We start from the raw sequence: 16,598 nt of genomic DNA on the forward strand, positions 1-16,598 counted from the left end.
TCTCTTTATGGTGAGGAAAAGCTATTATTATTTACCTTTATAACACTGTATAATATGTATAATTGTATATTTATTGTAAAAAACATACAAATATTAAATAAAAAAATAAATAAAATATATATAAAGCGGTAGGGTCAAACCGATGATCGCTAAAGCGATACGATAGGTGTTTAATAAATTTGGATTGGATATTTTCAATGTATGTTTGATATTAACATACTTATTTTAGCTAGTCTTAAATCCTGTATTCGTCTAGGATAACTTGAAGCCTGTAAATTTGACTGGGGAATCCTTCCTAGTTGGACAGTCAAAATCATAAAATGTAATCAATATTATATTATAAAAAAATAAAAAATATTGAGGATTCCAAATGACTGAGGCAAACTCGAGTTGTGACCTTACATATGACATATATAGCAGAATTAGTGTGTGTGCTTAGTGATAAGCTTTGTAAGGCGTATAATAAATCCCAATTGTTTATAAGCTTTTTCTAAAATATGTTCAATATGGTCCTTAAATAACATTTTAGAATCTAGCAGTACTCCAAGATCTCTGATTAAGATCTTTGAAATCTTATATATGAGTCGTGTAATTTCTATACCCGCTATATCAACTTTCATTGATTTGGAGAAAACCGCAAAAAACTGTCACATCTCTAGCGTACATAAGTAAATGCATTAAATTTTTTTATATAATGAATTGGAGTAATAAAATTTCGAAAAGCATTTATTTTTCTATATATGTCTAGCAATAATTAAGTAATTTCGATAAATAAAATGGATATAGCGGATTTTGATACTCACTTCGTGATTTTGAAAGTCAACTGAGGCGACATGGCGGGTTTAGAAACTCACGCGTAGATCATTTTGACACAAGAGCGTGGCGTCAGAGCGGCGGCCATATTGTATTTTGGCAAAATAACTGCTTGTGATTCGTTGAATCCGATATAGCGGGTTTTGATAGTGACTTTCTGTATGATATAGCGGATTTGGTTTCTCACTCGCAGTTTTAACATGGTTTTTGGTCATGATAAGGAGGGTTTTGAAACACAATTTTAGGCTCCTCTTGTTGCTCGCAAAAATGTGAACAAGATGTCATACTCAGATCATTTTGTCAAAAAATCGGATATAGCGGGTATAGAAATTATAGGATTCATATATAAATTAAAGTTTTTTGTTTGTCCCATACACACTCCTATACCATTCATCTGACTGCGATTAGAATACCAAGAGTGTTTAGAGAGTAAGTTTGAATTGTAGAAGAAGTCGGGGATGCCCGATAAAGACTTGACACACCATTTCTGCACTGGAATGAGATATGGACTCGAATAAAAATCAATATAATGTAGTTTTTTAATAGAAACATTGTGGCATAAATTAGTGAGTGGAAGAAAAAGTCAGAGATGCCCCAGGAGGATTTCATGCATTATCTCCAAACTGGAATGAAATACTTATTTATTTATTTTTTACATTAACTCCACACAGAAGGCCCCGAAGGAAATTATTTCCTTCAGGGACTATGTCATCTCTGAGAATGCTGTGTGTAGGGTCTTTTTGAGGAGAAGGAGGAGGTCTTGAAGAGACCCATGTTGTAGGAGGGAGAAAACACAGAAACCGGCAAATCGTTCTGCCGCCGCACTGTTGAACTTAAGAACGAGTCGTAGAAGTGATCCGTTCTGTGACAAAAGTTAACCTCGTATATATGTTCGGAGCGTGTTTGGCGTGTTTCCCGATTATGCACCGGTGCCGAAGGGATCAATGAAGCTAATTCCTTCCCTCTTCCATTGTAATACCGGTAGAGCAAGGACAACATACCTACCTGACGCCTGTCCTCTAAAGATTTTAATCTGCTTGTTAAGATAGGGGAATAAGAATCAAGAAGTTACTTTGTACTTTTGAAATTATAGATTTTCCTTTGATATGCATCTTAGTAAATTTTAAATGTTCGACTAAGGAGCCACATATCACTGCCGCAAAGTAGCGAAACAAATAACAATATTTAAATGTTCCATTAAGGTGCCACATATCACTGCCGCAAAGTAGCAATACAAATTACAATATTTTTAAATGATTATGTTAGCTAAATGGTATGATTTGAGATTTTCACGGCCAAAAGTATTATAGTGATTTGTTTTTGGGGTATTATGCCATGTTGCGCTACCTCCTTCTTTAACCAACTTTTCGAACAACATTGCAGTGTCCATCATAACACATCTGCCCTGATGATGGACACTGCAATGCTGTCCGAAACGTTGGCTAAAGAAGGAGTAAGCGCAACACGGCATAATACCCCAAAAACAAATCACTATATGTTAGCTAAATGTTTATGTTATTTTATTTAGCAAATATAAATAGAATCGATAAAACAATATAATGAAGTTGAGGTGGCAGAGTGATTCAGCGCAACATTGCTATGCGTACTTTGTATACATTTTGGTGTTAACGGCCCTACTAGTGGCGAAATTCCTGTAAAATTGCATGATTTTTTCAACATGAATATGGCTCTCGTAGGGCCGTAACACCAAATAGTGTACACAGTACGCACCTCTAAAATTCTGATGAGAAATATTTTCCATATTTACACCTACGATATTGCCTAGTAATGCACCTGCAGTTATGTATAAATTGTTTTCGTTACTTTATTTCATATAGCATTGAAAGAAATTGATGCAGCTGTTTTACTTTGCCTTGGCAAAGTAGCAGTTTTACAGATTTGCATTCCGAACTACGCCGTAAAAAATGGAAACAAATAATGCAAACAACATTTTATCAATATTCTTTGTGCTCGGCTAAATATTAATGTGGGAAATAAATCATGTGCTTTTATAATTTGAAAGTTAATCGATAACCTCGGCTCATGTGAACGAGTTGGCAAGTTGATAAGAAGTCTCCCGACTCTAATGGGTTCTCCATTTTACACAATCGAAGTAAACATGTTAATGTAAACAATATAAAATAGGACGAACAACTTCAAAAATCCATTAAAATATTGCTACATACATCATCCACGAATAGCAAAATATTCTACATAGTTTTGTGTCAAGTTGTCTTTACTTTTAATGGGCTGTTTCCTAGTTATATGGAATATTTTCAGTAAAATATAATTACATATATCTGTTAGTCTTATCTTTGGTGTACATTGCACTCTACTTCTTCATTAAGTTGTGAATCAGTAAAGTTGATTGTAAAGTTTTTTTTTAGAATAAATTAACAAGTAAAACCATAAATTGTAATATTTATTCATTGAAGACAATATTAGCGACTCTAGCTGATTCGGTCGCATCTAGGAATTGAACCCAAGACCTCACCCTTGCCTTTTGCGAATTACTCAGTGATAGAGCAAATCTTTTTAATTAGCTCAGTGATAGACCAAATCTTTTTCTGATTTTTCTGTTTCAAATTTTCGTTTGAGAGTCGCTAACATTGTCGTCAATAAAGTTCTTTGCATTCACATACATAAACCTGAGTAGTATTTTTATCTACTGTAGACTTAACTTGTGATAATATTATGTACATATTTATTTTATGACCATATTCACATGTATTATTATCTTAACTAAATTTTTTTTACGCGCTAAAAAATCAAATTTTTGTCATGCTCCATTTTAATGTGTGGTTCGTTGAACTTGAAATAATCGTATATACCTTTGCTCTGAGCGAAATTCGAATTAGAGTCTTCGAAGTCAAAATTAATGCTTAGACCACCTATGGGTTAGCCAGCTCCAAAAATTGTCACAACCAAAGGGTTACATATTTTTTTTTTGTATTTGAAGGACAAATAAATACCCCACAACGATGTATCGTAAAAAGTATCATTTTCCTTTTAAATTTACTGAGAAAAGTCAGTTGAATACAACGTTGAATTCTTGAAATAAATGTAATTAAGTTTAACACTTGCATACTCTTGCATACACTTTCTGGGTTTTTTGTCCCGCTTTCTAATTTAACCTACATTTCAGATCCTAACTCTCACAATTTTAAAACGCAAACAGCATCGTTGATAGCTAAAGCAGTTCTTTTTTATTTGTCCATGTATTGTAAATTTTTCTGCTAATTTATGCAAAAATCTCATTTGATGTCTAAACCCGCTGAACTGATATTCTAGAAGTGTAAACTTTAATACCAATTTAATAACAAAACTGATGTCGCCAATAAGACCTTTTGATTCCTAGTCCCCATACAGGTTGATGAAATTGTTTGTTTGCTCAAGAAAGATTTGCGTTTTTCGAATTTGAAAATGTTCCATCGATTTCACTAGGATATTCAATTTCAATTTCCGCATATACATGCCCATAATATTATTTTTTCAGTTTATATTTTCAGTGGTGTAAAGGGTAACCGGATAAAACAGAAAACTGTTAAAAAAGATCATGATAAAAAATAAGTTAAGTTGGGTTAGGTTTGGGCACAGTTATGTTTTGTTCATGGAACCAGTTGAGATATAACCACTTAATGTAATATAATTGATTGGCAGGGCCTATCATGCAGCCGGCAGCTGAGTGGGGTGCTGGTTTGGCTGTACGGAGAGCTCAGTGGGTCAGGCGGAGTGTGCCACGGCCCTAATCCCTACTTACCCCGCTCAGAGGAGAAACCCCTCATCCACCAGCTGTTTGTCAACAAGTAAGTGAAAGTGTCGTGTTTCAGCACGGCTTGCTAAATCACTCTGTTCGATTTGTTCATTTCATGACTACATTTTACTGATTTAGGTTGAATTTGATAACCATCAAATCGATATTTTGTGTTTTTGACACTTTAACGGTCCCTGTTTAATGTCAATTCTCGACCCGTTTCGGCTTTTGATCAACTTTTGATAAGCTACATTATATAAAAGTCCCAGGGAGAGAAGTTGTACGTATGTCATCGGCAAAAAATCTTCGTTCCCACACATCTTCTATGAAAACAAAATGGACAGAAAGTACTAGAATGATGATGTCACGTACAACCTCTCTCGGGACTATTATAGCATGACCGCTACGCTTGTCAGTTGATTCAGGTACAATTTGATCAAAAGCTAAAACGGACCGAGAACCATTCAAACGTGGAAGCGAAGTCCATATGAAACCGATTACAATTCGAATTTGAATTTAAATTCGTTCCAAGAAGAGCAACGATATCGGATTCCACATTTGATTCAGATTTCGTTAGACTAACGCTAAAGATACAGACGCACCCCAAGGTTCGTAGAAAATATATACTTAATGAGGTTTACTAATACATGCACTTTTCCGGAAAAATAACGTATTGGGTCACTCGCAAGCTCTGAAAAAACTGGAGCTCTGATTTGGATTTCAAGACATGTTGGCATTGTGAGTAATGATATTGAGGATTTGTTGGCAAAATAAGGAGCATCCAACCCCATTTTTACTCTTATATAATCTGAATGATAGATCCCGCAAGGTTTGGGCAGGGTATTGGCAAATTCCTAGTCAATCAAAGGACTATCCCATCAAATCACCTTGGTTTCAAAAATTCCCCCATTTTTTCAAAAAAATAAATTTTCTTAGTTCTTTGAATAAGAATTGGATATATTTCTGTTCCTTCTCACCTTTTCAAAATTCACTTGCTTAGTTCCACATATTTTGGTTCGTCGTTGGTTGTCCCTCTCTCAACAAATTTCCTCGATTCTATCGAGCCTAATCCCCTCTGTTTAACATCTCTTCTCGTCTGAACTGGACTCCAATCTTACATATGATTATGAAATTCGCCTATTTGAATAAAAATATTACATAAATTCACCTTTCCTCTCACCATAATTTAAAATGATGGCCTAGAACCCCCTTGAAGGGTGAAAAAAATAGTTAGATATATCCTTGTCATGGGAGTTTGCTAAATGAGACATTCAATTTGATAATTTGAATGTCTTTGAAGGCAATATATACAAGGCGCTAATAACCTGTACATCATCAATGTAGATGTAATTCTGGAAATATTTCTGGGAATTTTCCAGATATTATTCCGAATATTATTTTTAAAATAATTAGTATAATATTACAAACGTATTATAAATAACTCATTTGCGAATGCATTCAAAGTCGCTTGACGCCACTTGTATTGTAGTAAATATAAATATTTCGGTGGAAAATGAACTTTAAGCCATGTCTAGACTTTCTGACCACTCATCGCTCTACCCTCTCGATGAGCAAACCTTGTTAAGGTGATGCACTACGAAGTAATGCAAAATTATGTGATCACTTAGGAAAATCTTAAATGTTTTAATTAAATACTGCTAATGCTTACTATGCCCGAACATAAATAAAGTATCAGGCCTTGAAAAAACAGCTTCAAAGTTAAAAATCTCCTGCTTACAAAACCCCTTTCGGTTATGATTTTATTGTATAATGTGGGAAATTAAGTTATTTAGAAAATGATCATAAAACATTTAAATATTTGTGTCTGAACTTCGAAAATTAAAATAAAATAAAAAATTGTTATTGCCAGCGGCCCGATTTAGAATGTTACAGGACGTGGTGCATTGCCTTGAGTACATATTTTCTACCAACCTCAGAATCACCCCCCCCCAGAGTTTGAAACCGTTCTTACCCATTTAAATCTCAAGTTTATTTTTACAAACTAATTTCTAACATTTATAAAAGTCAGTTCTTAGATTAAAACAAAGCAAACTGGAATGTAGTGTGCATATCTGTGAAATTCATAAATCATTCTGTTTCGGATTGCCACTTCAGTCAAACATAAAAACGGGATATTTGACCCTTGCGAACTATGTTATAAAAAAATTGATATCTGCATATAAACAAGAATTCCATTTGCAGCATAGATACTGACAATATTTACAGTTAGTTGATACCATAATAATTCATCTAATTACTGTCAAACATCCGTAAGCCTGATTTAATTTATTTGCTTACTAACACTCAACTATTTTTAGCTTTTATAAGAAGACAAATGATTTATACATATTACATAATTGTTTATTAATAGATATTGATACCATTGTTAAACTTGGTAAGTTTTTGGCCTCTATACCAGGTGTGGCGAACCTTTTTGGGCCCGCGTGCCAAAAATCCTCAAATATTATTTCTAGATTGTGTGGCGTGCCCAAGCTGTAAAAAAAATTAACCAAATAGATAAAATAAAATAAAAAAATATTTTTATTAATAAGCTTAAAAATTACAATAGAGTTTCATAAAAATAAAGTCATAATCAATAAATGTACATATTAGTTATTTATCAATGAGATTTTTGCTGTTGTACATTCGATGACAAATTCTTAATTTCTGGATCATATTTCGTCACTTTTAGTAACACACACGACCAACTGGATTCATCAGTCATTCTCGTTCTTGAATCACATTTTATGAAATTCATTTCTGAATATAATGACTCACAAAAATATGTAGAAGAGAAAATTGATAATATTGCTCTCGCTAGTTTTTTTAAATCGCTAAAGATTTCTGGAATGGCTTTCCAAGTTCTCATTATTTCTTCTTCTGCATTTTTATTATTTATGTTCGTTAATCGATCGCTTTCAATTATTTCCAAATCATTTCTCAAATCGGGCACGCGTGCCCTAGGTTCGCCACACCTGCTCTATACCATTCATTAAGTTGGATTTTTGGTTTCTATGCCATTCATTAAGTTGGAACACATTTGCATATCAATATTTGTGTTAACACTAATAACTTACCCTAGTCAAAACACATCTCGGCTCAAAATATTTATTCACCAGGAAAATCAGAATTAGTTCAATGTGTGTTGACCTCCCTGTTAAAATGTGTACTACCAATTACATTGGTTGTAGTCATATTTTCATAACAGCTTATTGTTTTTCTGTTAGAATCTGGATCAGGCAGAAAATCAGTGGAACTAGTTTTTCTAGAAGTGTTAGTATTAATATTGGGAGTCATGAACGAAGTGCAAACCAATTTAGGTGAGTAATTTTACAGTGTTCTTTCATGCTTTATTAATTAATATTTCTTAAATCAAATGATAATTAATTTAATCTAATTTTTCAGCCGAAATCGTAGAAAAACATTAACAAAGGTCTCAAATGGTGATCTTAAAAAACCAAATGCCCGAAGATCGTTATTTTCTAAAAGCAAAGCCAACACAATCAAAGATGCCCAGCAGTCGAGTGATTCTGAAGAACAGAGTGACGAATTAGAGCTACTGAATCGTTCATTCACATTGAAGGCTCGATTCAATCCTAATGACTTTGACTATTTCACATCCGTCGTACGAAGTGATGAAGAAAAATCAAATGATTCACTTTACAGTCCATTGAGAAGATCCCAACAGAAAAAGAAAACAACTGTAGAAGATTATATAACAGATAGACACAGGGAAATTCTTAAGTCAGAGATAAGCCAATTTGAGTTCAGCGAAATGGCAATAAACCTTTTATACAAATTATGCAAGGCGGAATCTAATACCTCAGGCTCAGAAGCTCTTCATATCAATGTTCAGTGTGTCAACTTTGCTGTCAGATTCTTGTGTACTCTTCAGTTTGAGTCATCTCCGGCATCGCGAATTAATCTGACTCCACCTGAGGTGGCTCATTTAAAAGCGTCGCTCACCGAACTCTTGGTCGCATCATTTGATAAAATTCTCACTCATCCTGATTTATTTATCAAAATCATACACAATGGTATATTGCCAATGCTGTTAAGGCTTCTTGAAGATTCTACATACAAATTGTCAGTCCGCTTACAACCCAAAGATGAATCAAATCCAAAGTTAGACTATTCAAGGGGTCACAGTGAAAATAATCCTACAAATGCGGCAGTTATGGAAGCGGATGAAGCCGCGGATTTAATAAAATATTTGTTTGGCATTAGTTACTGCACAATTGTATTTTTCTACTGCTTATTGATGCAGCACCGATCTTTGGATAAAATACACAATTTCACCGAACAATTCAAACTATTTGGAGACTGCCGTAAAGGGCTAGTGCTGAAGGAAAGTATAAGTCTTATATTGAGGATACCGAGTATGGATAAATCACATTCAGTCATGTTGGTAAAGAAATTGTTAGATTTATTAAGTAGGCTGGTGATTGCCATGAAACTGGTCCGAAGTGAAGCCATCCACTCAGCATCCTGTTCCCGGACTAAGCACAAGATGTGTCGGTCTAAAGTTTCCCTCATGATGCAGCACCACCATGATATTCTAGGTACGAGCTTCTGCCACGCTGGGAACATGGGCTTGTCTCCCGTGTGCTGCGTGGCGACTCTGTATGCCACTCTTACTACACTGCTAAGTGACGAGGTTCTGACGCAGTATGCTAATCTGCGCTCAAAGTTACTCCGCTGTATGAGAGTCTGCGGCTCTTGTTGTTGTTTCTCCCCGCAGTTTTTGTTGGACAGAGTTATTAGAATAATCCGCACACACCACGGCATGGCCAACTTATGCTTTTCCGTATTGGAGCAAACTCTTTACGGGGAACTAGGAGCCCTCAAACTCATTCAAGACATTGAACTAGTGCCTTGTGCTACTTGCGAGAGATATTTTATTTCCGAAGAAAACATTGCCAAAGAAATACTGTCTTCTTCAGTTAATCAAAATAGAGATGGCCGCAGTAAAAATTCACCATACAATTATTTGTATGACGAAAGTATTAATAAAAATGCTTTGGAGGCCTCTGAGAATAAGGCAATATGGCCATTCTTATCCAAATATCTCCCCTTACTTCAAATAGAAGACTATTCAATCTTGCATGCCACCATGAGTCACTTATTACGAATGTCGGTTCAATGCAAAGAATTCATTACGCACGATCTTCTCTTCTGCATTCTGTATCCAGCGTTCATGACTTCCAAGAAAAGATACCTAGTGACAAGTGGCGAAGCATCATACTTTGTGACTCTCTCTTGCCTAAATTCATTCTCAAGTCTGCTAAGCTGCACCTCCTTTGCTGAAGAATTCATTCAAAGAGGCGGTTTAACTAATATATTGGAATTAATGGGTCTGCCAGAATTTTCTAAGCAATGTTGTTCTATCTTAGAAATAACAGCTATCGTTGAGATATTCAATATGAGAAACGACTCAAATATTTCAATGTCTTTGAAAATGTCTCCCACGACTTTGAAACCAAACGAACTGGAATCGCTGTCTTCCTTGCAAATGCTATTCAAGTCTTTAGGTGATGTAACAGACAAGGCGTTCAAATATTTTAAATTAAAGATGGAAGAACCAGTGTTTTACAGTCTTATTGATCTATCGAAGGAAGTCGATGCGCCTTTCAGTAATGTAGAAGAAGATGAAGAGATTTACAGTAACGAAGCTGGAGAAGATTCTAATATTGATGAAAACGGCTATCCTTTAGCCCTTAGGAAATCACGACCGATCAACATTATAGGGAAAAACAGGTCACATAACAACGCTGTGTTTGATATGCAGTTTGGCTCCCTGGAGCAGAGTATGACCCATCACATAGAGCTGCTGAAGAACATCTGGACGTATTGGAGGACTTGCGCAGCTCTCTGCCTCTACTGCCCTCTGTTGAGGAGGTATTTAGTTAGGCAGAAGATATTCCGTGACTCGTACAAGATGCTGAAGTTGCTGCTTCATTGTATTTGCTTTGTGCCGTGCACCATGGCAGAAAACAAGCTTCTCATCAAGATACTAGAGTCCATAATCTCCATCAACCTTGCAGTCTCTGGTGAGTCAAAAATTCCACTAAATACTTAAGTAACTTAAAAAGAAATACTTTTGGGAATTTTTTAACCAACCATACGAATTCAACAATAAGGTATCATTTTGACTTTTGTTAGTTGGTATGTAAAATAAATAATACCTACATGATTAGTTTGACAATTTAATATATTTTATCACCTGTCAAACATAAAAACAAAGTTCAGAAAAATATTTTTTTACAAAATAAAACCAGTTTTAAGTGTTAAAAAAATAATCAAGTTTTACATAGATATGTAATGTTGAACATTGAACTAAATATCATAAGAATTAGTCATATAAATAGATTATTTTTGTTTTGTTTGTGTGAAAGTGTCTTTTTATTAAATTTGTAAGTAAATCACTTTCTGAATATTTTTAATAATTCAATGACTAAAACAAATACGCCTTTAATATTAAATTTTTGTCAAGATATCTTCAAACTTCTATTACTTTAACAACCTTAATCTTATTTACTTCCCCTATTTACTACATTTGCTCTAGATTTTGCATTCTAGATTACGTAGATTTTCTTATTCTGAAACAAAATTTTATTCTGACAAGGTGACTGGTATGCAACTTTCTAAATTGGTCTTTAATCGATAAAAGTTTGCGGATTCACAGTTAGTAGATGTCCCATTTTAACTTCATACTCTTAGAATAAAGGCGCTTTGCAAATTATCCAGTTATTATTACATTGTTTTATTGTTAAATCACTCACTATATTTGTTTGGTGCACTGTCCAACATCTAATAAAAGTTTTTATGCCAATGAGAAGACAAGCAGTTGTCCGTGACATTGAAAAATACATTGTGCTAATCATCAGAGCAGATATATTGGACACTAACGCTGTCCAAAACATTGGCTAAAGAAAAAGGAACCACAACACAGCAAAGTAACCCAAAAATTAATCAGGAAGTAACAATTAACCAATCAAAAATGAATGAGCCGTGAAAATCTCAAATCAATTGATTGTGAGCTTGTTATTGCCATGCTCAAGTGGTAGACTTGAAGCTATTAAGAATCAGGCAATAACCTTTTTATAAAATATACCACTATTTTGTTGTTACATTTCTCTTTGACGGCCTCTTTTTGACGGAAGTTACTCTCAGTATAGCCCTGATGTAAGACCACCATTCTGAATTGAAACGTTGCTTGAAATGGCTTTGGCCATGTTTGGTGACCAGATCAGAATAGCCGGGTACTTCCCCAACCTCCTCTTCCACATCTCCTTCCCCTCACCATCAGATATGTGCTTTATTTCAAATAAATCCATTTCAAATGGAAATGCACAATGGGTATTTTCCATTTTGCATTTTAAATGCTTTTCTCAATGCATTTTCCATTTTAAATGCTTTTTGCAACATTCTTCCTACTTTCTCCACTCATCAGCCCCAAATATCAGTCGGTCCTCAACCTCGCCATGAGAGATAATTTACATTTGTCAAGTTGCTCCCTGGTAGGAGCCCTGGCAATTGAGTGATACCATTACAAAAAATACTGATTCAAATACTGAAAATGGCCATGACGCTGTAGTATTAAATGTTAGGTAGCAGTTTCTATGTTTTTACGTTGGCAACATTAGTCCCGTGCAAATTTTTTGTGGTTTCATAATCTGTAGTCGTGGTGTTTTTGGATTTACCATCATGTAATATGTTCTACATTGATGTCCATTGTTAAATGACAAAATTGTTTAAAAACTCTATAATTATTTTAATTGTTTGACCTGAGAAACCATTTTGCATTTTGAAAATAGGTATTTTGCATTTTGCATTTTAAATGCTTTTCTAAAAACCATTTTGCATTTTGCATTTTCAAATGGAAAAGTTTTGACCCATTTCCATTTGCATTTCAAATGGTTTTGGGTACCCATTGTCCACATCTCTGCTCACCATTACCTTCAGCCTCCCAACATACCCCAATTGCCAATGAAAAGAAAAAACAAAATTATTATGGATTTTTCATTTTTCAACAATAATTATTTCTTTGAATGCATTCTTTAATTTTGTTAACATCCTTATATTTACATATATATTTTGATGAGCATCGGAAAAAACCAATCTTTGTAGTGGTATAATGTTTGTACCTACGTAAATGAAAGTAGTAAAAAAAAAGCTCTAACTATTTTTATCTTATATAATAATAATTAATTATCTGTTTCCTATGACACCAGTTAATGGTTTACTCGGGCCATCATGCAAACCATCTTGAGTTTATTCTGTTTGTGAATACAGTAACATGATAATATTGTATAACAGGTTTTATTGGAAGTGGCAATAAATTTGAACTAGTTGGGTAGGTATGGTAATTTATTTATGTAATGTTAATATTATTATTTTCGATAGACCATCTTCTGTAAAGTTACGCAATATATACCAGGCATCATTCTATTAGGTTGTCAATGTTACTTGTAATTTATATCATTATTATTATTTTATCACAACACATTTTTTTTGAAAATTCACTATTTAACCCAAATTTAATATTAACTTTACTGATCTGTAGTTATGAGCACCAAACTGACCTAGTGTAACTCTACAAACATGCAATGTAACAGAATTTTTTTTTCTTTACTAAATAAAGAATGTAATGGCAACTTTTGGAAGATCCTATGAATTTAACAGTGAACATTGCAACTTCACAATATATAAGTTACCTTGTGTGCAGTATTTAAACACAATTTTCAGCATGTTTGACTCCCGTCCCTGGCGAGGTAGGTTCAATCCTGTCAAAAAAAATATATATATACATATATTTTTTTTAATGTTTTAACCTCCGGAAAGTCGTTTGTGTACCAGTAACAAGATTTTTTCTGGCTGATAAACCGTTCATGCGCTCCTGGCTTTGGAATTTCGCCCTAGCTGGAATTTTTTGATATGCGATTTAAACCTGTATGCCATGAGAAAGTGTATAAAATTTTTGAACAGAATCGCTTGCACTTGAAACACTTTAAGTTCATTTATGATTCCATTTTTGAATTCCTTCAAATAGGGTCTGGTGTTTTAAAGGTTAAAGGACATTTTATATGTTCACAGCAGTTACGAGCCAGCCAAAAAAAAAAAAATATATATTTTAATCAACTCGTAAAAACAAAGTTTTTTTGCTGTAATACATCTCTTTTTATTAATAGATATGTAATGGTAAAAGACTTGATTTTTTAAATTTATGTGTTTTTTATTAAGTTCACAAATACATTAACGAAATAACAAAAACCTTTACAAGGCTATAGAACTGCCTCTCAGATCTTAATGTACCCACGCACACGCACACAAGGTTTAGTTCTTGAAATTTGATACTTTCACCTTGGTGAACAGGAATCCTTACAACTAACCAATACATGTACCTGTGTATACTTACCTGAATTGTTAGTTTATCTTCCGCCCAACCTGGTAGTGTTTATCTTCCCATCCTCTGCTCTTTACTTTCTTATTAAATTTACAACTTAAATAGTTAAATTTAATTTCTTTAATAGTTATTCTGGTGAAGGCATTGTGATATTAATGTTTTTTCATTTATAAATCCTTGCTAACAATCTGTTTTGTGTATCTAATTTTGGTATTTATATTTTAGTTGAATAAAAGTTAAATACGCAAAGTAAAACAAGTGAAGTGATGTCATGTTGTTAATTAAGGTAAAGGGACTAGACTTTTCTTATCATCCGATAGAGATTACTTAATTGATTGCTAAGAATTTTCTCTTAGGTTTAATTTTTAAGAGATATTTCCAAAGGTCTGCTAGACTCTCTAAAAATAATAAAATGTTTTTACTAATTTTTTTTACGAAGATAAGGAAGCAAATTGTTTACACCTGCGTAAGTTATTTTTAGAAGCACTGCCATGATCAAGAGAATAAACAGGTTTAACAGGGTTATTATTATTCAATATTGTGCTTCTTTTTCTTTTTTAGAAATTAAAAACATGTGACACAACAAAACCAATTCTTGAACAACATTCTTGCATGGTTGAGTTGTTGAGGTCAGCTCTAAAAAAAACTTGTGTTTCCACTATCCCAGTACTTAAAAGACTCGTTATTCCCCGTAAAAAATCTCCTTAGAAAATCCCCAAAGATGACACAAAAACCTCAAGGCATCCTGTGAAAATTAGCAAAAATAACAAAAACGCGATTTGAGATCATGGTAAATAATCAATGATGAATTTCTTCCTTTTTGTCGCTCACATACGTTCCCAAGACAACTTATTCTACAACTGTTACCGTATGCTCACAAATCAAACAAATGATTTATATAATATATTATTATGTACATACATATTTATATGCAAATCGAAAAATAATTATTTTAATTCTATTGACAGATTGCACCATGGACCGCTCTAAGGGGACTACCGTAGCATTATTAAAAGATGCTCTTTTGACGGAGAAGAGTAAAAGGCTGGACTTGAACAATGTGAGGTCTCTGTGTGAGATGTTGATTCGAGCAGCCACTACGCAAGCCAGTCCTGAACAAGTTATGCCGCCTGTTAATAAGACCAAGGTAATTATGCACTTCATGTTTTTATCAAGAAGAGTGTGTTATAATATTATTTTCAATAAAGCATCAAGAAATGTGTGAATAAAATTATATGAGGGCACTTTGAAAGGTTAGGTTAAATAATTTATTTTTCAACATAGTTTATAATAATAAATATTTGGTAGGTAAAACAGTTATTCTACAATTTATCAAATCCGTAAGTTTTGGAGTTGAAAATGTTGAATGTACATACAATAGCTGCTTTTCATTGTAAAGTTTAACATTATTTTGTTAATGGGGCTGACAGATTAAGCTATAAGCATCATGGCTTGGCCTATTTCAGCATATCGCTCGCCATACAATCCCAATGGGAATGTATGGTGAGCGATAAGCTGAAATAGGCCAAGCCACCAGAATATGGCGTGATCTGTCACAGTTCCAAGGGTTAAATGATAATGTAAAAAAAATGTTATGTTAAGTTTAACATATGTTAAACTTTACAGTGAAAAGCAGCTTGTGTATTTAAAAATAAATTATATTCAATAACCCTTGCCACAAAACAAAGCCTTAGCAATTTTCATAGAAGTTACCTTCGATAAGTGATGATTTAAAATTTGGCACACATAGCATTATTAAATGATTATAATCATAGAACAAAGAATAATAACACAAGAAGTGCCTTGTGGGTGTGTTTCGTGATCCAAATAAAAGGCCAATCTGGGCCAAATGGGATGGAGATCTACAATGTCAGGAGAGTGTAAGTGAAATGGAACGATGGGCAGGTGGGCTAAATGAAACATTTGTTTTCATTCAAATTTGAATGGAAGGCACTTCTAGTGTTATATTCTTTATTCGATGATTACAATCCATAATTTTGCGGTTCCATGGCAACTGAAAAGTGAAAATTCAACACCCTTTCTAAAAGTGATATTAAGTTTTTAAAAGTGATGAAAAAATATGTAAAACTCTCCTATAAATCTAACCTAACGTATCCTATTTCACACAGTGTTTTTTCAATACTTTTCTCCTAAATATGCGGAAAATGTTGCTTGTGTCATGATGGAGAACTTAGCCAGCCGAGTAATTGAACTCACGACTCCTGGGTGGGACCCAAACGCGATGCCAATTCAGCCCGTGACCAGTCGACTTTATATCACTTTTCAAGAGTGTATTGAATTGTCACTGTTCTGAGTTACCCTGTTACCAATTTTGCATATCTGCTGTCCTAGATAAAAAAAACCTATATTCATAATTAAAATATTGCTGGAAATGGTTTTAAAGATGTTTTCCCCAACTTTTTTGCGAATATTATTCCCTTTCTCCAATATTACATTATTATTATACAGGGTTAACAGCTCGCACCCGAAAGATTTTAACCAGCGATTCCTGAGCAGATTTGAAGTAAAAAATGTAGATGATATTTTTTTCAAGAAACAGAGCGCGTATCACGTCACTCGCTAAGCTGATACCAATTTACCCAGTGGCAATGTGTGATGGAAAAA

At 33.9% G+C, this 16,598-nt stretch overlaps 1 protein-coding gene across 4 annotated transcripts in view; it reads left to right on the top strand.

Annotated features, from left to right (window-relative positions):
* The window catches only part of mv (lysosomal-trafficking regulator mauve), an 83,365-nt gene that overhangs the window by 13,250 nt on the left and 53,517 nt on the right, over nt 1-16,598 (top strand). For all 4 annotated transcript variants that reach the window (XM_089635905.1, XM_089635907.1, XM_089635908.1 and 1 more), the window contains 4 exons: nt 4,474-4,619; nt 7,795-7,887; nt 7,973-10,617; nt 14,942-15,120. In XM_089635905.1, coding sequence (XP_089492031.1) covers nt 4,474-4,619; nt 7,795-7,887; nt 7,973-10,617; nt 14,942-15,120 — 3,063 coding nt within the window. The remainder of the gene's footprint in view (nt 1-4,473; nt 4,620-7,794; nt 7,888-7,972; nt 10,618-14,941; nt 15,121-16,598) is intronic.

The sequence above is a fragment of the Hesperophylax consimilis genome, chromosome 9 (genome assembly GCF_061612785.1).
Source record: "Hesperophylax consimilis isolate HC1 chromosome 9, BYU_Hcon_1.0, whole genome shotgun sequence".
Taxonomy (NCBI): Eukaryota; Metazoa; Arthropoda; class Insecta; order Trichoptera; family Limnephilidae; genus Hesperophylax; species Hesperophylax consimilis.